General features: G+C 41.6%; 1 protein-coding gene and 1 long non-coding RNA gene across 11 annotated transcripts; one reads left to right on the top strand and one right to left on the bottom strand.

Moving 5' to 3' along the window:
* Positions 1-470: 470 nt before the first annotated feature.
* LOC123759760 (transmembrane protein 53-B) lies at positions 471-17180 on the top strand. Of its 10 annotated transcripts, none has more exons than XM_069328929.1 (10): positions 472-658; positions 5119-5401; positions 5618-5786; positions 7309-7346; positions 7469-7597; positions 7837-8010; positions 9727-9837; positions 10294-10448; positions 11192-11369; positions 14951-17180. In XM_069328929.1, exons 5-10 carry the CDS (start codon positions 7493-7495, stop codon positions 15089-15091), a joined length of 864 nt encoding a protein of 287 aa, XP_069185030.1. In that variant the 5' UTR covers positions 472-658; positions 5119-5401; positions 5618-5786; positions 7309-7346; positions 7469-7492; the 3' UTR covers positions 15092-17180. The 10 variants fall into 10 exon arrangements, with proteins under 10 accessions (XP_045600980.2, XP_069185030.1, XP_069185028.1 ...); XM_069328927.1 differs by lacking the exon at positions 7309-7346 and adding an exon at positions 6864-7019; XM_069328926.1 differs by lacking the exon at positions 7309-7346 and adding an exon at positions 6864-7019 and having other exon boundaries at positions 7445-7597.
* On the bottom strand, positions 16101-25077 carry LOC138367379 (uncharacterized). Its single transcript, XR_011229348.1, has 2 exons — positions 24151-25077; positions 16101-17832 (listed from the first exon to the last, which is right to left on the bottom strand). It is a non-coding gene; the product is annotated as an uncharacterized lncRNA (long non-coding RNA).
* Positions 25078-25954: the final 877 nt, after the last annotated feature.

The raw sequence follows: 25954 nt of genomic DNA, 5'->3' as shown, positions 1-25954 counted from the left end.
TGCTATTAATGTAAAAGCATTTTGCCGCTATTAAAGTCCATCATGCAATACTGCATTTTTATATGACCCCCCCCCCCCCCCATAGCATATTTTTGCCCGAAATGCTCTGCGTGCTAGTGGCTTTACAAGAATGTAAAACTTCAATGCTTAGTTTACCTAATTTTACCTGAGGGTCACTAACACTAGTGGTCTCGGCGAGGACAGGAAGCCTGCGGCTTGTCAAAGATTTCCCCCATTTGCCTTCATTTTTTCCAGGTGGATTTTAAAATTTACCTGATATGCCCAATATTTTGGCAGCTCAAAAAAAAAGCTAAGCAGTATTTGGCATTTTATCTGGGCACCGCAGGTAAATGATTTTGTAAATAAATGTCAAATTAGTTCATTGTAGTAGATTTGGCAATAAAAGTATCAGTAGTAATACTTTATATCTGAATTTGACCTTTATGTCTTGTGTAGAAAGGAACCAACTTACCAGCTTGGTCGGTCAGCTGTTCACTGTTATGGTATGTTGTTGCCCGTAAATCAACAACTGTTGTGGTATAATGGCTGGACGATCACGAATACTTCTCTATAAACTCCCTCAAGCTGGGCTTCCAAGTGCTATATAGTCATACTGACTTAGTGATTTCTTCGGATAATTACCATCTCGACCACACGGGTGAGGAATTGAGTGTGAGAGTCAAAGAGTTGATGAAGGGAAGTTGAGGTCATTTATTATGCACCCCATATTCTTCTAGTACAGAACAGTTACAGCCCCGCTCCTGTGCCCGCTAAGTGCACTACGGGCTCATCATAGCCCGTGCTACTTGGGAACTTTGTTCCCAGTAGCGGAATCTTAAACAACAATCTTCTAGTAGGCAGTACTGGAAGGGAGGGAGGTGAGGGAAGTATACCTAACGAGGGAAAATGTACTTGGATTAAGCCGAGGGCCGTCACACTTTAGGGAGTGAAGGGAGGTGTTTGTCCTCTTTTTACTTACCCTTTAATTGTCGGTACATCAAGCAGCACTTATTTATTTATTTATATACAAGAAGGTACATTGGGTTTATGAGAGTACATAACATTGATGATTTTACATTCTTGTTAAGCCACTAACATGCATAGTGCTTCAGGCAGGTCCTTAATCTAACAGATAACTTTTAAGTAGGTAATTTCTAGCAAAATTGGGAAATGTTAACAGGTACATTGTAAGAAAATTGGATGGTGATTAGTAGGTACATTATAGGAAATTTTGAAGATTATCAACAGATACATTGTACCACAATATGATGATTATTTTGAGGTATATTGAAGTAACATATGCATTCAATATAACAACCGTGATATAAGATGATAGCAGTGGTGACTATGGTGAAGTTATATGGCTTAGGTTATTTATTGGGGGAGTGGGTAGCACAAGTACTGGGCGCAATTCCTTAACTGTAGCCTCTGTTTAACGCAACAGTAAAATGTGTACTTGGATGAAAAAACGATTCTTCGCGGCAGGGGATCGTATTCCAGGGACCTGCCCGAAACGCTATGCGTACTAGTGGCTGTACAAGAATGTAACAACTCTTGTATATATCTCAAAAAAAAAAAAAAAAAAAAAAAAAAAAAGATACTGTGAGTCTGAAGCACTAGGTAGGAAACTATGAAGATGAAATTAGGTACTTTTTGGTTTTACTTTTGAATAAGGTGTAGGTTGGACAGCTTTTTAATTCGTTAGGGAGTGAGTTCCATAGACTAGGTTTCTTTATTTCCTTAGTGTGTTTACACAGATTTAGTTTGGGGATATCAAATATATATTTATCTCTGGTGTGGTGATTATGGGTTCTATTACATCTGTCAAGGAAGAGTTTCAGATCAGGATTTGCATTTAGGAACAAGGTTTTGTATGTGAAGATGGCACAAGAGAATGATTGGAGTGAGCTTATATTTAGCATGTTTAGGGATTTAAAAAGGCGGCTGTGTGTTGTTTGAAAACACAGTTTGTTATTGTTTGTTATAAGAGTTTGTTATTGTGAACCCACCAGATCAGCCCACCCACCAGAGCATGGTGGATGGACGAATGTGCCAAACTTTGGCTACAAATGCCTAGGCTTTGTTGGTGGTGGCTCTTGTTCTCCTTTGGGCTTCTCTTAACAGTGACGAGCTGTCTACTTAAATGCTATGCAACTACATCCTGAATTACTGTATTCAGTAAGTTTTGTCCATGGGAATGAATGTGGCCCAGTTCAACTCCCATATTCATTTTACTCTTATGAAAGATTTCTCATTGTGGTGCACAAAGAAATATTAACGTGATGTATAAGTGATGAAATCGGTACTGATTTTCTCTTTGATACATTTGAAGAGAAGCATTGGGGGTAGAACTCATATATAACACCTGAATGTATGTGGGTCACATTAATGTGTGAAACCTTGATTTGGTATCAGCTAGATGCCTCGGGAACCCCTCGAGGATTTGATTGAATCCCAGGATACATTACTTTTGAGGACTTGGAGGTGCTGATGATTCCCACTTGGTCTTGGTCCACAACACCTCTTCCTTTCCCTTCAGGTGCCTGGAGGCCCTGCTTCTGTCACTAGTCCCTACTACATTGGTGGCAGAGGGTTTAGAGTTGTCTAATCTCACTAGAGTCCTAAGGGTTTTCCCTTCACAACTGCCTTTTTGTCCTGGGCTTTCTCCTTTGGAGCACACTTTCCTATCCCCCTCTAATTCAATTCTGAAACCCGTCAGGTGATGCGGAATTATCTTTTCTACAGAGGTTTCCGTCTTCCCGTGGTGCCCCTTTTTTAAGACTGTTTTCTGGCTGTGGGGTCAGGAAGGTTCAGGCTTTTCTCTGAAGGTGGGGGATTTTGCTTTTCTGGCCTTGGTGGGTGATTCGGTTGTTTGCAGCCTTCTTCTTTTCTAAGGGCGAACAAGTTAGCAGGCTTCCGGAGGGGTCTTTGGTGATTGACACCTGGTTGGTTCAGCTGGGCATACAGTGTCTGTTGTGGCTGGTGGCAGCTTCTTGTCACTACTGTATCTGCCTGCCACTGGTTCTTTCTTGGTAGACGCTTAATTGGTCGATATCATTTTGAAATACAGTACACTACGAGCCCATTTCCAGGGCTCCTGTTTCTCTGGCTGTCCACATTGTCTAGTCTATCCAGCCTGTGGACTATCCTTTGGCTTATGATGTTCATAACTTTGTAGCTTTTAGCAGCTATGTTTTCTAATATATCCTGGGCAGATATTCAGCCTTGGGAGTTTTGGCATTTGAACAGGGTACTGGCAGCCCAGTTTTTAGTTAACATTCCTGGTCTCAGTTGGTCTTGTGTGGCTTCAAGCCGTGTTGCCCGACTTGGACTGTCTTCTTCGTGTTGTGCATGTGCAGCAGCATCTTTCCCCTGGTATGTCCCTGGTTTTATTCTCTGTGGTTAGTTAGCTGTAGGGAACCACAAGAAAACCCAGCATTGAGCATAAAGAAATGCCAATTTCTGGAGGAGCCCCAGTGGCTCCCTGTTTCCCCTCTAGGTGTGTTGGTTTATTGCAGGGTTGGTCAGTTCCTGAACTGACGTGGGCAGCTAACTGGAAGCCTGGGTCAGGCCGCCTGGTAGCAGTATTCAGTACAAAGGAGTTTCGTGTTTATTTTGAGTGAATCCCTTGTTCTATGCAAATCATTTTGCAGGGTTGTTTGGCAGTTTTGAGGCTTCAGTTCTTGTGAGCTCAACAGTTGTCTGTAAAGCTGCACTGACTTTCTGGAGGCTTACCTTGATTGGGTGGAAGATTGTCAGCTGCTCCCTGTGCCTCTTTGAAGGGGGGAGGGGAGGTATGCCAGGTCCCAGTAGGCCTAACAGAACTACAACGACTGATGAGATCTCTTAATGTAAAGCAATCTCAGCAAGATAGCTTCAGGGATCCACATGGGCTCCTTCAGAAACTGGAGTTTCATTACATTCAATGCTGGGTTTTACTACTGTTCATAAACTGTATCAAACTACATTGATCTTTAAAACTTCCTAGAGTGCTTCAGGATCAATTTAGTAATTTGGTTTTTATAATCCATATACAGTATACTGTAGTAGGCTGAATACAACTTTATCCTCTTTGCTATAATTTTTGTTTAATAACCATTCTCACATTAAAAATCTGATGTGTTCAAAATTTACAAAAATCATCTTCATAGATTGTTTTCTCTCTTATTCTCAGTTTTGTTCCCTTGCATAGACTTTTTCTGGGATGTTAAGTACAGTAAATAATCCTCTTATTTCCCAGTTTCTTTCCTTATACTGTATACATCATAGTATACAGTATAATGATCACAACTGCCTTAGTCCAATTATCTGTGGCACTTCATACCCGTCCTGCTTGCCCAATCAATCTGACAGCCATCTAACATACATCTGACCACCAAAACCTCTCTATCATACCTTAACGTATATACAATTATTAAATCTTTACTAGAAGCCTTTTCCCTCTTTAACATATTCATAGCTTCTTCAATTTCTCCCTGTTTCTATTTTTCTCTGATCTTCCACCCTTTCATTCATTTCACAAGATGTTGCTATTGCCATGTCTTTACCATTTGTAACAGTTACTCTTCAAATATTCAGTTTGCCTACTGGTAACATAGTGTCAACTATGGTTTCCCCCACATCTTTCACTCGACCTCCTCCTTTCCCCATCATGATTATATTTAATGTTTTTTAATAATAATTTCTTGTTTTTAAAAGCCCTTCCTTGACTTTCTCAGAAACTCTTTATCTCTGACCTGTTTCTTTTTACCTGAATTTACCCAAGGGCCACCACGTCTCTAGTGGTGGTGGCCACTAGAGAGGTGGTGGCCACCACCACTCAACAAGAACACGAAGCCAGTGGCTTATCAAAGGTTCTCCTATTTTGTCTGATGATTTCATCCAGGAGGATTTTGAATTGCAGCAATGTTTTGACAATTATGGTTTTGGCAGGTAAGCAGTTCTATGGGTTTATAACCTCCCATTTTCTGTCTTACATTGTGACTTGTTGAGCTTGAAGTCATTCTTCCTTAAGTTACATTTGACTTTTTAAAGAAGTGACCTGCATAAATATCCTCAAATTGTTCAGTACAGTATTTTAAAAGTTTTGATATCAGTTCTGTCATGTCTGGTTTGCAGTGTTGTTAGCCCTGTGGCCATCAAATGTTCCAGGTATGAGGGAGGGAATTATCAGGGGAAAGCGCCAAGTCATTATGACTTTATAGCATTGGAAGAGGTCAGGATAAGGATTTGGGATGGGACAGAGTGAAGGAATGGTGCCCAACCTCTTGGACAGTCGGGAATTGAACGCCGAACCGCACGAATCAAGACTGTCGCTCTACCTTCCTGCCCAAGTGGTTGGAGAGTCGACTTAGTATTGGGATGATTTTTGTCGCCCGGTGTTGAACTTTCTCCAAAACAGGTATGTCCTTTTAAAGATGAGGTTCCATGCTTGGATACAGTTATACAAATTGGGTTCACCAGAGATTTATACAGTTAATAACTACCCTCTTTTCCTTGAAGTCAAAAGTTTGTTTGACTATTCCTAGAGTTTTCATGTCTTACCATTTTCCATGTATTCTTTTTACAGTTATTATTGTTTTCTTTTTTCTTTTATCTTACATGACTTGGTTCCTAGAAGTCAACATAGTGTGTATTGTGTGACTGGCAGCTGTGTAGTACATTGGCAAGGAAGGAGGATGCTGTCTCATGGACAATACCTGATGAGCAGGATGCGCACAGGCATCTGCTTTGCTGCAGCTGTCATGGCTCCCAGGGCCATGCCATCTTCCTGCACCAGCATAGGGGTAAGTTAGTGTCCATAGCTAGATAATGTCTGTAGTATAGTCGACTCGGTTTTAATTGAGAATACACGTCCAGATACTGTACCTCATGTTTAAGCTGTTTGTGTAGTACATTACTGTTTTTTATTGAGGATCATATGGGGAAAATATATGAGCTAGTAAGTTCCAGGTCCAAGAATTACATGGAAAGTTTTTAAAATTAAAGTGTAGGACTTTAAAATTGTTAGTTTATTTATCTGATATAGTACATAAGTACTGAATGACTTCCCATCACCATACAAATACTGTACTCTACAGTGCAGTATTAAACAAATAACAGGGCAGTGCTGTTTATTCTGGTGTTAAAAGGTCTCAGGTTTAACCGGTTGTCTAGTGAGGAAATATATTGTTTTGGGTAAAAAATTTCTGTAAAATGTATTTAGAAAATTTAATGACAGTTTAGAAAAACCCACTGATTACTTGCATCACTACTCAAAACATGTATAAATGATCACTGAATGCTTTAACCTTTGAGTGCACTATAACGAACTGCCAAGCAGTTCTAGTGGGTGTGGTAATCTTCATAATCCAAGCATAGTGCCACAGGCTACCTAACTACTTGTTGAATATCTGTTGTTGTTTCCTGGGATCAACTTCCCCTGTGGCCCAGGTTCTGACCAGGTCTCTTGGTTGGTGGTCAAGTCAACCAGGCTGTCGCCAACTTAAAAACAGTCAAACCTGACCTGACAGTAAAATGTCTCTTAATGAACTATGCACATTGCTAACTAGCCACAGCACTGCTATTATTATTAGAATCCTGGTCACTAAATCCTTAACATAAATCATCATCCACAAGTTTATTTTCTAAAGAATCATGCAGTCCCGTTTCATGATTGTGTGTGTGTGTGTATCAAACTGCGGCTGTGTGCTGTGACTGTCTACCTCATGCTGTGATCATCGTAACCAGCGATTGGGTTCAATAATATCTGAACCATATACTACATAATTTTTATTAGTCAGGATCTTGTATGACACTACTATATCATTATTAAATAATCACAGCTACGTATATTTTAATTTACGTATTTTATTATTATTAAGAGGTGTTGGCACATGCTACACGGCAGTGCTGTGAGCTGCTGCTGCATGTGCTGCTCATGGTCACCCTCTCAGTACGGAGACTCTCACACCCAGGAGGGGTGTCCATAATTTTCGTCCAAGATGGCATCCGTTTACTGGAGTCCTGTGGAAGCAGATGTAAGCACTATGTACTGACACGACTTTTAAATCTTGCGTGGTACTTTAAAACTTCCCCAGCCATGTTGTGTATGTTATGGATAATTAGCAAAATCAATGCCAGCTGTGTTGCACAATGGAAGGGTTAATGACAACTGATGGGAAGAATTTCACAACTATAGTACAGTTTTTGCTGGAGCATGACAATACTGACTACATGATGCTTTAGTATGCAGCGTAGAAGATTTGGCAAAAGGATGGTTTGTTTTCAAATATCTTGAAACATTTTATTCTGGGTTGCTTTTTTCAGATTGATGACCTGCTACCAAATTGATATTGGGAAATGAGGTAATAATAACAATGATTTTTATGCAAAATCAGATAATAAAATCCATATTAAATTAATTCCCCTTTTCTCTCCCTCTCATGTACTGTACTAACAAAAGCACACTATGACCTCGTCTCCTCAGCGACCTCAGCAGTCTCCTTTAGTAATGCTGTCATTAATCCAAATCCGTGACTTCCACTCACGGCGGTTTTCCCGTAACATTGAGTTTTTCACCGCAAGTGATGTTCCACTTCCTAAGAATACAATGGAGGTGAGGGCTAATCAATCGTTTTAAGTCCGAATTGTCAGCTAGTTAATATAAATGAGTTATTTTCATATGTTCATTTGCAGCACAGTGAGTTATAAGGCATGCTGCTAACATTTACTATTTATATTTTATTTCCCAGTATAGTATTATACTTTTGCATTTTCAAGTTTCTGATCATAGCAATGCTATTAATATTGCAAGTTGCTTACATGTTAATCGATTAAATCCTCTGTATTTTGTAGATGGCTTCAACATTGAGCAAGCATGACCGTCCATTAACGCTTTTGTTCTGCTGGCTCATGGCTCGGGAGCGGTATATCAAGAAGTATGCTCAGCTTTACACCAACATGGGGTGTGATGTACTTAAAATCCGAATATCACCATTCGATCTCTTGCGGCCTACCAAGGGATCTCAGGTTAGAATAAAGTAGAAATATACTTTTAATTTTAATATCAAATTGCCTTGGCAGAACCTTTTATTTCTGTTACCAAAATGGGGTTCAGTTTCTTTACACATTTCTGTACATAATGTACAGTACAACTTTAAAATAATTTTATTTCCTGGAATGTGGCATCAGAGAAAATAGACCACACACAACTTATATATTATGTGAAAAGGAATTAAAGAACTAATAAAGAACGAGATCTAGGAGGGGTTTTGGATAGTAAACTATCACCAGAGAAACACATAAAGAACATGCAGATGAGGAGTCACAATAACGTGGCTGATAAATATTGACCAAACCACACACTAGAAAGTGAAGAGATGACGACATTTCGGTCCGTCCTGGACCATTATCAAGTCGATTGTGATGAGAGGAAGGAGGCAAAGACAATAAATAGGCAAGAGAGAGAGGTGAGGAGAAGGTGATATAAGCTTCCTCTCATCACAATCGACTTGATAATGGTCCAGGATGGACCAAAACGTCGTCGTCTCTTCACTTTCTAGTGTGTGGTTTGGTCAACACACAAAGAACATTGTGTAAGAAGCGTATGCAAAGCTTTCTAACTTCAGACTTGCTTTTAACTACATGGATGGTAACATAGTAAAGAAACTGTTCATGGCTTTTGTGAGAACAAAATTGGAATATGCAGCAGTTGTATGGCGCCCGAATCTCAAGAAGCACATTAATAAACTGGAAAAGGTGCAAAGGCATGCTACAAAATGGCTTCCGGAACTGAAAAACAAGAGTTATGAGGTGTTAAAAAAGTAGAGACGTTAAATATGCCAAAGCTGAAAGATAAAAGAAAGAGGTGATATGATCACCACACAATAATAATAACAGGAATTGACCAAATAGACAAAGATGAATTCCTGAAACCAGCAGCTTCAAGAACAAGAGGACACAGATTCAGGCTAAGGAAACAAAGGGGCCGAACAAAATATTAACAAGTTTTCTAATATTTTCCTTTGCTCACAGAAGAGGTAGATAATTGGAACAAGTGAGAAGGTGGTAGAGGCCAAAACTGTCAGTAGTTTCAAAGCATTATATGACAAGTACTGGGAAGATGGGACACCATGAGTGTAGCTCATTATGTAACTACACTTGGGTAATTACACACACACACACACACACACACTCCCTCACTCATTCACTTGCATGCATGATGAAGTTACAAAAACATATATACCAAAACAAAGTTGCAGAGCCACAAAATAGGATTAGTTCAACAGAAATTGTAAGAGGGCCAGAGAGGAAAAGACAGGAAAATGGGTTCAATATAGGAGGAGGCCTAACCTTCAAACATACCAGCACTACAAACAAGCAAGAAACAAATACACAGCAGTGAGGAGAGAGGCAGAAAGGAACTATGAGAATGGGGTAGTGGACAAATGTAAAACATATCCAAGCCTTTTCTATAAATTCATTAACAGCTAGCTGCATATAAATTATAAAATCTAAAGACTGAGAATGGAGAACAGGTTCACTGAGAATTAAAAAGAAATGTGTGAAAAAAAAATGAACAGTTCCAAAGTGTGTTTGTGCAAAATGAGGTTTTCACAATGCCAATTCTAGAAAACACCATAGAGTACAGTAGTCTGGATGAGTGAGCTTAGTCAGTATACATGTTCTTAATTAAGATTATGTATTTAGAAATGAGTAGGCTTTTAACTGTTGCTTATATTACAGGTGGCAGCAGATCAGGTTCTACAGTTCCTACATGCAAATCCATCCCATAATCCATTATTGATTCATGGCTTGAGTGTTGGTGGATATGTTGCCATGGAACTCATGGTAAAGGTCAGTCTCAATGAGGAAGTTTATTGATGAAAGAATAAATAAGTGAGAAAGGTCAAGAATAATGAATTAAGGGCACCCTGTGGCTTTGTCGTTAGCACACTTGCCTTGCAAGCAGGAGGACCTAGGTTCGAATCCTTGGCAAGATGGGACGCTTGGGCATCGTTCCTTCACTCTGTTCGCCTCATACTTCCAGCAGTTTTGAACCAGGACATAGTGATATAGTGGATCATGATCTTGTGGAAGGGAAAACATGGCATTGACTAACATTAACTTCTTCACTCTCCTGGACTTCAATCCCAATACACACGCACACACACACAAAAAAAATGATTTCTAGGAAACATTGCTACTTGATGGGAACTATCATTCAAAAAGTGGTTGTAGTCATGAATAGAAAAATATGTATATGTTGTTCAGTAGAATGAAAAATTTCAATCTTGTTCAAATTCTACACAGATTCAAAATAACATGCAGAAGCATGGGCATCTGCTAAATCGTTTTGTAGGACAAATCTGGGATAGTGGTGTGGACATCGAGGGAATACCCATTGGTGTACCCAGAGCCATCACCAACAACCAAAACATCCAGAATAATATCAAGAAATACCTCCTGTAAGTAGTTATACAGACCATTATATTTTCAAGAGTTAGGTAGCTGAGAGAGTAGGGGGGGTTTTGAATTACAGTACAGTACTCTATATAAATAGTCAAGAAAAACCACAGAGTTAATATGAATACAAGGCACTTTGACCGATTTGCACATTGAAGTGCTGTACATGTAGTTATACTGTACAGGCTTAGCACTTTCACTTTAATAATTACTTATTTTAACATACAAAGGATAAAAATGCAGGCGTGTCATGTTTAATACTTGATAGTGAAATGAGTCGTCAATATTGCCTCTTTCAATTTAAAATAATTACCGTAGTTGAGGTTTTTGTGGACCTAAGGAAAAATTTAATGGTCATACAGCAATTTTAATATTAATTTATGGTTCATAGTTTTAACATATTTACTCAAATGTCATATTCAATTAATAAAATGTAAAAGTAAGATTTGATCAAATCTGTATCCGGCAAATACTGTATATAACAAAACCTTTTGTACAGTATTTATAAGGTATTGCTCCACACATCATGAGTGAAGTGACAAAACTAAGGCAAATTTTAGGTTTCATATTATTTGTTTAGAGATGGGTGACTATTGGCTGAGGTAGATAATAACTACTGTAATATGGATTTCTACTTAAATTGTTTTTATTGAATTGTATTTTTAATTATTAGCTTTGTAATTCAAAGCATTGTATCGGATTGAAAGGTCAAGTCCAGTGTGATCAGACATTTTTGGTCTTACAGATGGTACTTAAAGGTTCAGTACAATACAGCAACAATTCATTATGAGAGAGCAAGTGCCAAGATGCATGAAAACTTTGTAGGGGTGCCAGCACTTCTCTTCTTCTCTGAAAATGATCCAATCTCCACCCCAGAAATGAATGCCAATGTGTACAAGAAATGGGAAGCAAGAAATTTCCCGGTAAGTTGATGCTTGTATAATTCTGATTAGCATATTTTTGTTTACATGCATGGGTAAAAGCTTTCTTTTCTAACAAAGGCATTCACAGACAGGCACAAACAGGTTTGCTGTGTATGCCTGGAGCTGGAGCTTGGATGTTGCAAGAAGAGCTACATAATCTCACATAAATGCTGCATAAATGCAAATATTGTACTGTATACACTTTACCTGCACCTTAGGAAAGTTGATGGCACATGTGGAAGGTTGTGAGGCAGAGGAAGAGAGATGTTATTCTTTAGTAGGGGAGTCCCCTACCATTATCACAGCTTTGTTAGTGATATTTTTCTAGAAAACTTTGCACTTCCCTCATTTTTCACACATTTTTTTTTATTAGAGAACTAGATTTAGACATACCAAACTTGGTAGGAAGAGCACACACATGGGCACCACTCTCATGTTTTGCCGAGCTCTTTTTTTTTTTTTTATCTCAATTGTGGTTCTAACTAATTTTCTTTTGGCTTGGATCTTGTCACTAACTTTTTAGGTGCCATTTACACTAACAATTTAAAACATATCCAAGAAAACACAAAGTTTAAAGAAGTCTTGTCGTGTTGTGCACTAAATGACAGCTACTGGGAAACTGACTCGTCTGGGACGATTGTTTACATTTGAGTGCCAATCAAATGGTCGAGTACTGAACATGAACACAACGTTCAATTGGGGGAGCTGTTTGAGTACCGAGGTCCCACTGTAGCTGCAATATAAGAATAGATTAGACAGCAAATATCACATTACTGTTGAAGTGTGTTCACATGGGACCATGGTTACACACATAAGATACTCGGGTGTTTCTGCAGTGGACAAAGTATGGGTTAGAACTCAATGGGGGGAATATGGCAGGTGGGTGGGCATTACAAGTGAAAACTTAACTCTCTAGTACACAAGATACAGTATGAAAAGGAATTTATTGTGTAAGGGTTCTATCCAGGTGTACATGGAGAGAAACTAGTAAAAAAGGTAAGGTATGAATGTAAACAATCAAGAATGAGGGCAGTAGGAATGGAGAATCAAAAAGTGAGAATGATGAAATAAATGGATTAGTATTAATATTATGTCTGTAACTTTTCATTATACTGCTTACATACCAAATTAAAAGTGGGAAGTGATGAAAAAGTTACAAGTAAGTTTTGTACATACTATATTCAAACACTGAAAGGGTGCAGTTTTGTATTCGAAGACTGATGTTGAAAAATTAACACTATCGCACTCTGTTGCCGTCACCCGTCATCGCTCATTTTTCTCCCGATTCTGAGCAAGTGACTATGCCTCGCATCATGTATTAAAATATTTGTAAAAAATTTAATTTTTATCCAATCAACTTCTGGGTGATTTCAAAATAAGCACCTTTAGATTGCGCACAATTTGATACCAAAATGAAGGACGTAACACGAAAATTAATGTCAGAACACTGGAAAGATATAAATAATTTTGTGGTGATGAGCGTCAAAATGTGTCCAAAAGTTAAAATATTTGTTAAAATTCCATTTATTGTTCTATTATTATGGAACTAGTTTTAAAATGTGCTCCTTTATATTGCGAACAATTTGATACCAAAATGAAGGACATGAAGCGAAAATTTATGTCAGAAAGATAATAAATGTCAGTAAGATAATACTTTTGTGGTCCAAATTTTAAAATATTTGCTAAAATACCATTTATTGTTCTATTATTATGGGACTAGTTTTAAAATGTGTGCCTTTACATTGCGAACAATTTGATACCAAAATGAAAGATGCAAAACGAAAATTGGTGTCAGAACACGGGAAATATGTAAATAATTTTGTGGTGGTGAGCGTCCAAAAGTTAAAATATTTGTTAAAATTCCATTTATTGTTCTATTATTATGGGACTAGTTTTAAAATACGTACCTTTATTTTGCGAACAATTTAATACCAAAATGAAACACGTAACACGAAAATTTGTTATCAAATTGAACGAGTATATATATTAGTCTGTAGGTGTGCCAATTGGTGTTCGTTCACGGGTAACTTGGCCGACTTTAGGCTTTATTGTGGGGAATCACACTGGGCTTTTAGACCTTATATGCATATACCCCTGTAGAAAATTCTATTGCGAAAACAATGATACCAAAACAAACGATGTAGCACAAGAAATAAGGTGAGAAAACTGAAGCGAGTATATACTTTTCGGTGTCACCGCATGCTCGCCCGCACCCTACGGCACATGGCGTCATTTCTGCAGTGTGCACGAACGGCGCACGAGTGTTAAACACATTGGCAAAGAATATGATATGTTTAAATTAGTTTTGTGTAGTATATAATTCCAATTGTCTGGGGACAGGAACCCTGTACTGTACTTAGTCTTATATTGAAGTCCCCCTTAGGTTGAACTACTGACCTTTTTCAGGATGTAGTCCACATTTGTCTAACTCCATAGTACTTATTGACTGCTAGGTTATCTTGAGGTTATCTTGAGATGATTTCGGGGCTATTTAGTGTCCCCGCGGCCCGGTCTTCGACCAGGCCTCCACCCCCAGGAAGCAGCCCGTGACAGCTGACTAACACCCAGGTACCTATTTTACTGCTAGGTAACAGGGGCATAGGGTGAAAGAAACTCTGCCCATTGTTTCTCCCCGGCGCCCGGGATCGAACCCGGGACCACAGGATCACAAGTCCAGTGTGCTGTCCGCTCGGCCGGCCGGCTAGGTGAGTAGATGCATTTGGTGGAAGAAAAAATACCCAACCATTTCTGTTCCACCTGAGGATCGAACCCGGTATCCTTGATTGCAAGTAGAGAGTGTAGGCCACTGTCCTACAATACCCGAAATATTATGGAAGGAATGTTTGTAAAGGCATTAAAAAGGGACTTCAATAAAATACTGCTACTGGCCCTGACAAGTGGGAGTGAAACATGGGTATAGAGAGGGACTGAGTACTCAAGAATACCAAGTACTCAAGAATTGAAGTCGAGCCTGACTTCAAGCCGGGATTGGGAAGAACAACAACTCCCGAAACCCTCTCCAGGTGTGCTCCATATAGTGGTTATTTTTTTTCTCAGAAAAGTAGTTGGTATAATAGAGATGAGTATAGTAATAAGGAAGTAGATGAAATATGTGATATGAAAGAGGTGAGGAAATGAAATGTAGAATGAATGAAGTGTAATTCACTTCAATGTTTTCAACATGTTAATAGAATGCCTTAGAATTGTTTAACAAGAAGGTTGTACAGTGGTGAAATGTGTATGATTATATGGTAGAAAAAGGTGACCAGTGTCTTGGAAGGGGAGAGTGGAACAATATATGATAGTCGGGAAAGAGTTAGGGAGCTTGAAAGAGTGAAGGGTTTGTAGTGATAGCTTCATGGAGACACTTCTACTGTGGCCACCTGCTGATGGTGAGCTTCCATGGAGCAGTTAGCAGTTTGCTATGTGTTTTATCCAATCTGTTGTTCCGCAGAATATGTGAAATATATGTAAGTATAGTATGGATAAGGTATAAAGGCATATTTAGTACTCTTGAAACATTATGGAAAGATGCTGGATTCTAAAATGCCTTTATTTTAATGGAGAAATTGTGTTCACAGGTGTATATTAAGTGCTGGAAAGATTCAACTCATGTCAGCCATTACATGAAATACCGGACAGAATATGAAGAGGAAGTGGCTGCATTTTTAGAGCGCATTGGAATAATCGAGCCAACCAGACAACGTGCTTCATCCTGCTGAAGAGCCAAGGGTCATTTTTATTGACAGTTTTATTGGTATTGTAGAATAGCATAGATAAATTTTATGCAATATACTGAACTTTATTTTATTTTTATTTATTTATTTATAATACATGTTTTTAAACAAGGTAGTATAGAATAAAATAGCCAATATACATTAATGCAAGGGCTAGTTACTGCATCACAAATATACATGTATTAAAAGATGTGTACCATAACTGATGACTGGGGAAAAAATATGCATCAGTGACAAAAGAAATTACATGCACTGTCTTGTGTAACTGATAGGTGTTTACATATACAGTATATATATACATTTGTTAAATTCGTGCATATATGCAAACATTACACAGTCTTTGCATGGATGTCACGGCTGCAGGATCTCGCCAGCACTTTGTATATGATGAAGATCAGTTATGAACTGTCTCTTGAAAAGTTCCTGCCTTGGTGTTAGTATATATAAACAAATTGTTTTCATGTTAAATGGTATATACAGGATCATTTTCCTAATCATTCAGCATGACAAACTAGTCAAGATACCTGTACGAGACAGTAGTTTTATGGAGGAGTTTAATGGAATATGAGTGAGAGTATCCAAGGTGCAGTATAAATTTTACTTTAATCTCAAGTTGTAATTTATAATACTTTAAATTTTCCAAATGAGAGGCTTGTATAAATACTTTTGTATTTGTAGAGAAGAAATGCTTGTGGCCAGATATTTGTAACTACAGCTATTATTAGCAGTCTATTAGCTACTTCAAAGCAGTAGGTATTAAGTAGAATACAAACATGTTTGTTATTCTGAAATTTTTAAGTACTCTAAACAAATTCATTAAATGAGAAGTTGAAGGATGCCTTTAAAAATAAGAAGTATTTGAAGCAAACAATTTATATTAGAATTACTACTGTGCTGTAAGTCATTTTTTAATGTTAATAAAATAGTATATATTGTATGCATGAATATTAAATCACTACAGTTCCTCATCTGCAGTGACTTTATAAAAAACTTAAAAGTTCTTTCTAAGAGCAAGAAATTTCTTTTGAGCGAGACTGGCACGTATTAAAAAAAAATGTTGTACATATTAAATATGCAAAGTTTTATAAATACATTTTGTAATTCACACTATATTATGACAAACACCATCACTCAAGCCATCATAAAAGTTTACATAATATTGAAAGATCTATTACCCCTTTCTCTTTTCATTAATATATATATAATAATACTGTAGTACAGTACTGTAATTTAAATATAAAGCCTCATAGGCCACCTTTCATGTGCATTATGATATCATTATTTTGCAAAGAATGTAAACATCTCTCGAACTGAAGTAGTATATAAACACCTAAAAAATGCTCTAATTAAAGGTTGATAATTTATAGATAATTGGCATTGTTATTTGTAAACTATCTATTCTATATTTGGTTGATCATATAATTTTTTCTGAAACCTATCAGTTTTAAGACTAGGCAATGATTAGATCTTATATGTATAAAAGGGATATTAAATGGGGCACTGTGTGAACATTGTGTGTTGAGTGTTGGGTTCTCTTACACTTGAGGGCCCAATACTCAGGTCCTCAAGGGTAAAATTTTCATATATTGCCCATAAAATGCCATATTACATAACTGTAAATGTGTAACACTGTAAGCTAGCCTTTGTCCTTGTGTTTGTAGATAATTCATTATATTGTACTGAAGAAATGAAAGGCACTAAACAGAATTACTGTATCTTTAAACAGAAAATGACATATTTATTGCAGTACTGGAAGTTATTGTATGGTGAGAATGACATTGTAAACTGATAGGCAGTTTGCCTGTGGTTTACTTGTTATAGTTTGTATTTACCTCATATTTTATATTTTCATATATATTTTTCTCCATTCACATGTAATCTCATTACTGTCACATTTTATTGTATTTAACCACCAAAAACCAGTGATGTTTCCTGATGAGAGTAGCATAACCAAATGTCCACAACTCTTGGACTACCATGTCACCAAGGGTCTGCTGATCTTGCACTACCACTCTCGCGGTCACCTGTCCCTCAATAGAATTCTTGGTGACTCGGATACTTTTGATATCGTTCGCCTTATGTGTTTTTGTTCTCGTATTGGCATCCTTGGTGATATTTAGCGCCCTCTGATTATTTTGCGCATTTGATGGTGCTACATAGCCTTCCCGGTTTGGTGCCTTCTTTTGATAATTACTTACTTGCACTACCACTAGCAAGGCCACCAAGGGTCCACCGATCTTAAAACACCCCATCATAACCATATTGAACTTGAGGAAATAGGTTTCATTCTCAGTAATTTTTTGGTGGTACTGTATTATAAATTTTCCATATGCATGTCTTATTTCTATATACCTCGATACAGTAGAACCTCAATACTCAAACAGTCCCCCACTTGAACGCTGTGTTAATGTTTGATACTCAAACATAAACGTGCATCCTATATAAGCCGATTTCCCAGTAGCTTTCATTCAGTGTACAACACCACTAGACTTCTCTAAACTTTAGTGTTTTCTATATTTTTTTACATTCTTAGTGTAAATAAGTTATCATCCTCTTGATGGTACGTGCAATTTGCACGAGTAAATAACTCAACATGGCACTTAAGAAAGTTAGTAAAAGTAGTGATAAGAGCCAAGCAAAACAGAAAAATTTGTTTGAACCATGATTGAGATAAAAAGAACGCGTAGAGCAAAATATGAAAGTTGGTGCGTGCGAGTCTGCTATTGCTACAGAGTTTGGCCCCCTCCCCGCTCAGCTCGTTGTCGCCGTGTGGGGGCTTAGTGGGCGGCTGCCGGAGTGTGATGCTCCTTGGGACAGTCCTCTGTCCTTTTCTAGCCTTGTGCTCCTGCTGCCATCCTCTCCAATTCTGCTGGGCATCTTTTCCTTTTCCTTCTGTTTCGTTTTTCTCCCCCCTCTTCTCCTATCTGCTTGCCGTTTCCTGCCGACCTTTTGCTCGTTCTGGTTCTTCCCTTGGACTTCTTCTATTTTGACGCCCGGGTGCTTGAGGAGGCATACTCATGCACCCGTAGAACTGCAGTACCCGACGTCGAGAGCGAGGGGAACCTTTTATTGTCAATCCCCACTTCGTCACTGAACCCGATCTCGACGGACTGTCGGTTTCTTAAGGTGGCGTTTGTGGGGCGTATACTCGCGACGCACCCCTAGGAGGCCCCGACAAGATCGGCGATAGCTTCTTGTTGGGTGTCCTGCCTCTAATTGTGGCTCCATGGTGGGTGTGGGGGCACATTCGTGAGTGAATTATTTCTTTCGTCAAGATGATTACCCCTGCTTCGGCTTCTTCTGGTTTACCTTCTCAGGCTCGTGGGGTGGGCGACCAAGCCCCCGAGTCGGTCCGTATTGGAAGACCGGGCTCTGTAGCCTCCGCTGCATTGGGCCCCGACCTTGCTCCTCCTTTGGCCTCTCTGACTCCTTCCTCTGGCTCCCCTCCCTCCTCTGTGGTTGGGTCGAGCCCCAAGCCCCCAGTGGTGACTACCTCGTCCCCTGGCGTGGCTCCTTCTCTAGTTGTAACTACTGCGCCTTTTAACCCCTCTCTCTCTGGGGGTTCTCACCGCCGTCTTCGTCACGGCCGCCCTCGCTCGATTCCTTCCAGTTCTGCTACCTATCAAGCCTTGTTTGGTCCCGCTTCGTGGGCCAAATATTTTGATCTCCTCCCTCTTGATTCTGCGCCTCCTGACGATTTCTCCCTCCATCGACATCTCATTGATTCCGTGGATGCCTCCATTACTTTCAACCCCACTCGTCTCGGTACACGTGTCGTTGCTGCTCCTTCTCAGGATGCTGCTTCCCGCTTGGCTGCCTTATCCTGCCTTGGCGAGACCCCCGTTCGGGTCTCGAAGAACGTTCAGTTGAATGCCAGTGTTGGCACTATTTTGCTCCCGCCCCATGTTGCGACCGGTGTTCGGGACCTACGCGACTGCCACGACGATATTCGACATATCCTCGCTGCCCAGGGCCATTCTATTCTCCAGGTGGACACGTTTACTCGTCCCCCTCGTGGTAGTCGCCGTCAACCCCTCCGGGTTGTGAAGATTACCTTTGATGGTAGGACCCTTCCACCCTCTGTCATTCTTGCTGGTGCCAGGTGCTCTGTCCAGGAGTACATTCCTTCTCCTCGGCTCTGCAACAAGTGCTGGAGGTTTGGGCATGGTGCCCTCCGCTGCTCCGGGACTGTCTCTCTCTGTCCTTTGTGTGGTGGCGAAGGTCACTCTAAGTCGGAGTGCGCTTCTCCCCAGGCTCGTTGCCTCAACTGCGGTGAGGCCCATCCTACCTTCTCCCGTGCGTGTGTCCATTACAAGCTTGAGGCAGCCGTCCTCAACTTGAAGCACCGGGAGCGTTTATCTTTTCCTGAGGCGAGGCGCCAGGTTCGCCGGCTCCCGCCTTATGCTAATATCTCTTATGCTCGCGTGTTGCGCTCTTCCTCTCCTCGTCCTTCCCGCCTTCCTCAGACTCGCAACCGTTTCCAGGCCTTGGACCCTGATGCGCCCACTGCCCCCTCCTCTGTCCCTTTGGGTTCTCTCCCGAAGGATCCTCCTCCTGGTCCTCTGTCTGGGGTTCCCCTTCCTTCTACCCGGTCTGTCGTGTCTTCTGTGTCTTCTTCCTCGTCCCCCTCCGATCCTCCTTCCCATCCTCTTCCTCCATCTATCGGCTCTCCCCGCCGCCTGTCGGTGCGGGCGGATGTCCATCGCTCTCCTAACGGCCGTCGTGTGTGCTCTCGTTCGGCTTCTCCTGTTGAGACACTGGAATCCGTTGCCCGGTACGTAGTTGCTGGGACACCGGTCTCTTTAAGTCAGAAGCGTAAGCCTGGCTCCTCTCCTTCCTCTTCCCCGGCGGGTAAGAAGGCTTCGCTTTCTTCCTCAGCTCCTCCTTCTGGCTCTGTTGCTCCTTCCCCTCCCGTTTCAGTGCTTGCGCCCCCTGTTCCTGCTATGGAGGTTTCTTTGGCCCCTGCTTCCCTTTCGGTTGCTGCTCTTGCTGGGGTGCGCTCCTCTCTTTCTACTCCCCCTCTTCCTGCTGCTGTCCTTGACTGCTCCTCTCCGTTGTCTCCTCCTCCTCCTCCTCCTCCTCCTCCTCCTCCGGACCCTGCCCGCCCACCTCTGATCTGTTCTCCCGTTTCCTTCCCTCCGTCTTTGCTCAGTTTACCCATGCCCCCTAACCCTGACTTTGCTGACCCTGATCCCGACCCTGATATTCTTTAACGTGCTCTGTTGGTCTTTCGCCTTTGTTTCTTCCTTGTTCTCTGTTTTTGTCCTTTCTCTTCTCGTCGTTGTCCATTCTTCAATGGAACGTTCGAGGTTATTACGCCAATTTCCTCGAACTCCAACTTCTGGTTTCGCGGTTTTCGCCCCTTTGTGTCTGTCTCCAGGAGCCGATGCTTGGTGCTCGTCCTGGTCGTTTTCGTGGCTATTCCTTTCTCTCCCCCCCCCCAGCCATTGCTGGGGCTTCTAATTCTTCTGCTCTCTTGATTCGGGCTGATGTTCCCTTTGTTCCTTTACTTTTTCCTTCGCCTCTCCATTGTTCTGCTGCTCGTATCTTTGTGGGGAAATGGTACACAGTTTGTTCCATTTATCTCCCCCCGAGTGTCCCGCTCTCTCTTCCTGATTTGAAACACCTCCTAGACTCCTTGCCGGAGCCTGTGCTCCTGCTGGGTGACTTCAATTGTCGTCATTCTCTTTGGGGTGACGTTCTGACGAATACCCGGGGTCGCCTCCTTGAGCCGTTTCTCCTCTCTTCTTCCCTGTCTCTTCTGAATTCTGGTGAGCCCACTCATTTGGACTCTCGAACTCGCACCCTTTCTTGTCTTGATCTTTCTCTCTGCTCTTCTTCTCTTTACTTAGATTTCACATGGCAGGTTCTTGATGACCTCCATGGAAGTGATCATTTCCCCATCCTTGTTTCCTTTTTCTCTTTTCGCCCTTCCCTCTCTTTCCCTAGGTGGCAGTTTGCTAAGGCAGACTGGACCCTATTTTCCCTCAGTGCTACTCTCTCTGACCTCTCCCTTCTGCCCCTCTCTCGCGCTCTCCTCCTTTTTCATGACACTGTCTTCGACGCTGCCCTCTGCTCTATTCCTCGCTCTTCCTCTCGGGGTCCACGGAAGTGCGTTCCCTGGTGGAATGCGGACTGTGCTCGGGCTGTCCGCTGTAAGCGTGCAGCCTGGAAGAAGCACCGCCGTAGGCAGACGACCGATTCTTTTCTTTTCTTTCGGAAAGCGAGTGCGGTGGCCCGTAGGGCCATCCGTACGGCTAAACGTGAATGTTGGGCATCTTATGTCTCGACAATTACGTCCGAAACCCCTCTGGCCCAGATCTGGAAGCGTATCCGCAAGATAGCGGGTAAGTTCGTTCCCGATGTTTCACCGGTCCTTCACCTCCATGATACTCTTGTGGCGGACCCGTTGCAGGTCGCTTCCGAACTGGGTTCCCACTTTTCTTCTGTTAGCTCTGGTCTTCATCTTCCCCAATCTTTCCTTCTTCGTAAACCTGTCCTTGAGTCTCGTCCTTTAGATTTCTGCACTCATCTTCAGCTTCCCTATAATGATCCCTTCTCTCTCTCTGAACTTCGTTCTGCCCTGGCCCTCTGCGGTTCTACGGCGGCGGGCTCCGATGGTATTCATTATGAGATGCTTCGCCATCTCCCTCCGAGCACGTCTCAGTATTTACTGAGTCTGTATAATCGGATCTGGGAGTCGTCGTCAGTCCCTGAGGACTGGCTCGATGCCGTTGTCCTCCCTGTTCGCAAACCGGGGTCTCTGGGTACTTCCCCTAAGGACTTTCGCCCTATTGCTCTCACAAGTTGTGTCTGCAAACTCTTTGAACGTATGGTTAACGTTCGTCTGATGTGGTTCCTGGAACACCATCACCTCCTCTCCCCTTCTCAATTTGGTTTCCGCAAGTGCCGCAGCACGACAGATGTCCTGGTGAACTTGGAGGTCTATATTCGTACTGCTTTTGCTGCGAAGACCTCCGTTGTTGCCGTCCTTTTTGACCTAGAAAAGGCTTACGACACCACTTGGCGTTATCATATCCTATCTCAACTTCATTCTTTTGGCCTTCGTGGTCATCTCCCTCTCTTTCTCCGCAGCTTCCTCTCTCGTCGTTCCTTTCGGGTGCGCCTTGGTACCGCTCTGTCTCCCTCTTTTCAGCAATACGAAGGTGTGCCCCAGGGTAGTGTTCTGAGCACTACTCTTTTTCTGGTTGCCCTCAATGGTCTTCTTTCCTCTCTTCCTTCTGGTGTCTTCTCCGCTCTCTATGTCGATGATCTTACCCTTTGTTGTCAGGGTGATGATTCGCCTCTCCTTCAACGCCGGCTTCAACTTGCGATTGATGCCGTGTCGTCTTGGGCCACAGGTCATGGCTTCAAGTTCTCTACTTCTAAGACTTGTGCCATGACTTTTACGCGGAAACGGGTTGTTCTTCGTCCCTCTTTGTCACTTTATGGTCATCCCCTTGAATACAAAGATTCCGCGAAGCTTTTGGGGTTATTCCTTGACACTCGTTTGTCTTGGTCTCCCCATATCTCTTACCTCCGTGTTGAGTGCTCTAAGTCCCTTACCCTCCTTCGGGTCTTGTCCCATACTTCTTGGGGGGCAGATAGGCGCACTCTCCTTGCTTTACATTCCTCTCTCGTCCTGTCTAAGCTCGATTATGGTTGCCCTGCTTACTCGTCTGCTTCTCCTTCTACTCTTCGCCGTCTTGATGCTTTGCACCATACTGGGTTGCGCCTCAGTTCTGGTGCCTTTCGTTCGACTCCCGTCCTTAGCTTGTATGTTGACACTGGCTTCCTGTCTCTCCAGGACCGCCGTGATCGCTACTGTCTTCGCTATCTTGCGCGGTCCTTGCAACATCCTTCCTCTCGCCTCTGTCGTGCTTTAACTTTTACCCCTCCTGCGGTTCCTGTTCCTCTTCACCACCTCCCTCTTTCTGTCCGGTTATCTCGCCTCCAGGATTCTCTTTCCATTCGTATTTCTGATGTTTCTCCTCGTGTTGTTCCTTCTTTGCCCCCGTGGAGGGTCCCTCTTCCGCGGTTTTGTACATCCTTGACTCGTATCACTAAAGCTTTTACCCCTCCTACAGTTCTAAAACGCCTTTTCCTCGAGCACTTTTCTTCTCACTCCCGCTCCGTTTCTGTCTTCACCGATGGGTCTAAGTCAGCGGACGGTGTTGGCTACTCTGTTGTTTTTCCTGATCGCACTTATATGTGTCGCTTGCCTCCGGAGACTAGCATCTTTACAGCAGAACTTTATGCTATTCTCTATGCTCTTCGTCTCCTGCTTTCTCGTTGTCAGTCTTCCTTTGTGGTTGTTGTTGACTCTCGTAGTGCCCTCATGGCTCTCGGGTGCTTTAATCCAGTTCATCCGGTAGTTGTCGAGATCCAGCATTGGCTGTTTCTCGTTCACAGTAAATTTAAGTCGGTTGAGTTTTGTTGGGTTCCCAGCCATATTGGCGTGTCTTTAAATAAGCGTGCGGATGCTGCCGCTAAGGAAGCTGTCCGCTCTTGTCCCATCTCTCGTAAAGGCATTCCGTATTCCGACTTTTACCCGGTTATCCATTCCTCAGTCCTTACCCGTTGGCAGGCTTCTTGGTTGTCTGTTACTGGTAACAAGCTACGTACTCTTAAATGTTGTGTTTCCTCGTGGCCGTCCTCCTTCCACCGTAACCGGCGGTGGGAAACAGCTCTGGCGAGGTTGCGTATTGGCCATACTCGCTTAACCCATGGTCACTTGATGGAGCGCCGCCCTGCTCCTTATTGTCCTAGTTGCATTGTCCCTCTTACGGTCGTGCATGTCCTTCTTGAATGTCCTGACTTCCAGGACGAGCGTGTGTCTTGCTTTCCGACCGCCCCTCGCGGTCACCTGTCCCTCGATAGAATTCTTGGTGACTCGGATACTTTTGATATCGTTCGCCTTATGCGTTTTTGTTCTCGTATTGGCATCCTTGGTGATATTTAGCGCCCTCTGATTATTTTGCGTATTTGATGGTGCTACATAGCCTTCCCGGTTTGGTGCCTTCTTTTGATAATTACTTACTTACTTACAGAGTTTGGTATGCCTAAATCTAGTTCTCTAATAAAAGAAATGGAAAATGGGGGAAAATGTAAAGTGTCTTAAGAGGGAAACTGAAAAATACAAGAGAGAGAATCCCCAGACACACAATTGCCTGAAGTTGTAATGCTAGGGGATCCCCTGCCAAAGAATAATCTCGCTTCCTCACCATCTTCCACAATGCCACCAACTCTTAAGTGCAGGTAAAGTGCACACACTATTTACATTTATTTCATTTATTTATTGAATTAATATATTAATTATTGTGGTCTGGAATGGATTAATTCGACTTACATTATTCCTTATGGAAAAAAAAATGTTCGGTACTAGACCTGATTGGCACTCAACCGTCCGTCGGGAACCAATTACCGGTAAGTTTGAGTTCCGAGGTTCCATTTAATTTATCAGCATTCCATGTGTAATTTGTTAAACAGCTATATACACAACTCCATGAGATATGCAGTGTTCTCTAATACTTGTAATGTTTTGCAGTTTCTTTGTACAGTACTGTACTTTATAAATTTGTTTGTTAACATGATACAGAATGGCAGGGCAACAGGGTTATGGAAACTTTCCTGACAAGTTTTCTTTACAATTCTATAGGATTATTCTAATTTGAATCACAATTTTGCCCAATGTTGCATTTAAGTAAGTAAATATTATTATACTGTATTTGATGATTATATTCAAATAAAAAATCCAGTCCAGAGCCTAACTTATTAATAATAATAATGCAAAGCGTGACTAATAATGTTTATGGCTCTTGACTATCCTGAATTGTCAACATTAATAGGAAGTACATTCAATTATTCAGCCCTGTTTTAAATGTTTCACAATGACAGACATTATTATTTTAATGACATTGTAAAGTTGCTATTAATGCTTTGAATTAAAGGGACCTTTTCAAAACAATAAATTATGTTTCTGAATTATCCTTAGGCAAATTTTTTTTTTATTGTCATTAAGCATTTCATCAATAAAAGTGATAACTTTAGGAAATTGTTTATCTTTGTACTGTAAACAATAATGGATTAATTGTTGAGTCAGTCTATACAATGCTCTGACATTATATGTGGTTATCTCGAGATGATTTCGGGGCTTTTTAGTGTCCCTGCGGCCCGGTCCTTGACCAGGCCTCCACCCCAAGGAAGCAGCCCATAGCAGCTAACTAACTCCCAGGTACCTATTTACTGCTAGGTGAACAAGGGTGAAAGAAACTTTGGCCATTTGTTTCCGCCTCCACCAGGGATCGAACCCGGAACCTCAGGAGTATGAATCCAGAGTGCTGTCCACTCAGCTGTCAGGCACCTGTCAGACCATATCATTGACAGAGCTTTGCAGCACAATTTGTGAAGATGGCAGCAGGAGCATAAGGCTTCAAAAGGACAGAGGACTGCCCCATGGAGTATTGCACTCCAGCAACTGCCCTCCAAGCCCCCTCACGACGACAACGGGCTGGAAAGGGAGGGAGACTGTACTAAATCATTGTCCCTCGTTATTTCAAATTTTATGACAATTCCTGATGGTGGAGTTTTTTCTGAAACTTTTTTCTATAGAATTTGCTTTATGAAATGATTAGCTCCTGGAGCACATTCCTTTCCAACACCAGGGTACAGTTATATTACTACTAAGGAATTTCCTTGAAGTTTAAGATCTGGGATAAGAATGATATTTAGAGTTTGCTTTCTGGGGGTATTGATCCACTGAGGTGCTTGGTTGCAAGAACCATTTGTTAATGTGTCTCACAAAAGTGTCTGGGTTCTTATTAGTGTAGCAACCTGTCTCCAATGTTA

This window comes from Procambarus clarkii, chromosome 22 (assembly GCF_040958095.1).
Source record: "Procambarus clarkii isolate CNS0578487 chromosome 22, FALCON_Pclarkii_2.0, whole genome shotgun sequence".
NCBI lineage: Eukaryota > Metazoa > Arthropoda > Malacostraca > Decapoda > Cambaridae > Procambarus > Procambarus clarkii.
The sequence above is the reverse complement of the archived record's forward strand: the minus strand, read 5'-3'. Positions and strand labels throughout refer to the sequence as shown.

Bases quoted from the DNA above. Each gene is read 5' to 3' on its own strand.
- LOC123759760 (XM_045745024.2), top strand. From the start codon at position 5,679: ATGCTGTCTCATGGACAATACCTGATGAGCAGGATGCGCACAGGCATC. The intron at 10,449-11,191 runs GTAAGTAGTTAT...TTGGTCTTACAG, and splicing joins AATATCAAGAAATACCTCCT to ATGGTACTTAAAGGTTCAGT. The intron at 11,370-14,950 runs GTAAGTTGATGC...TTGTGTTCACAG, and splicing joins GGGAAGCAAGAAATTTCCCG to GTGTATATTAAGTGCTGGAA.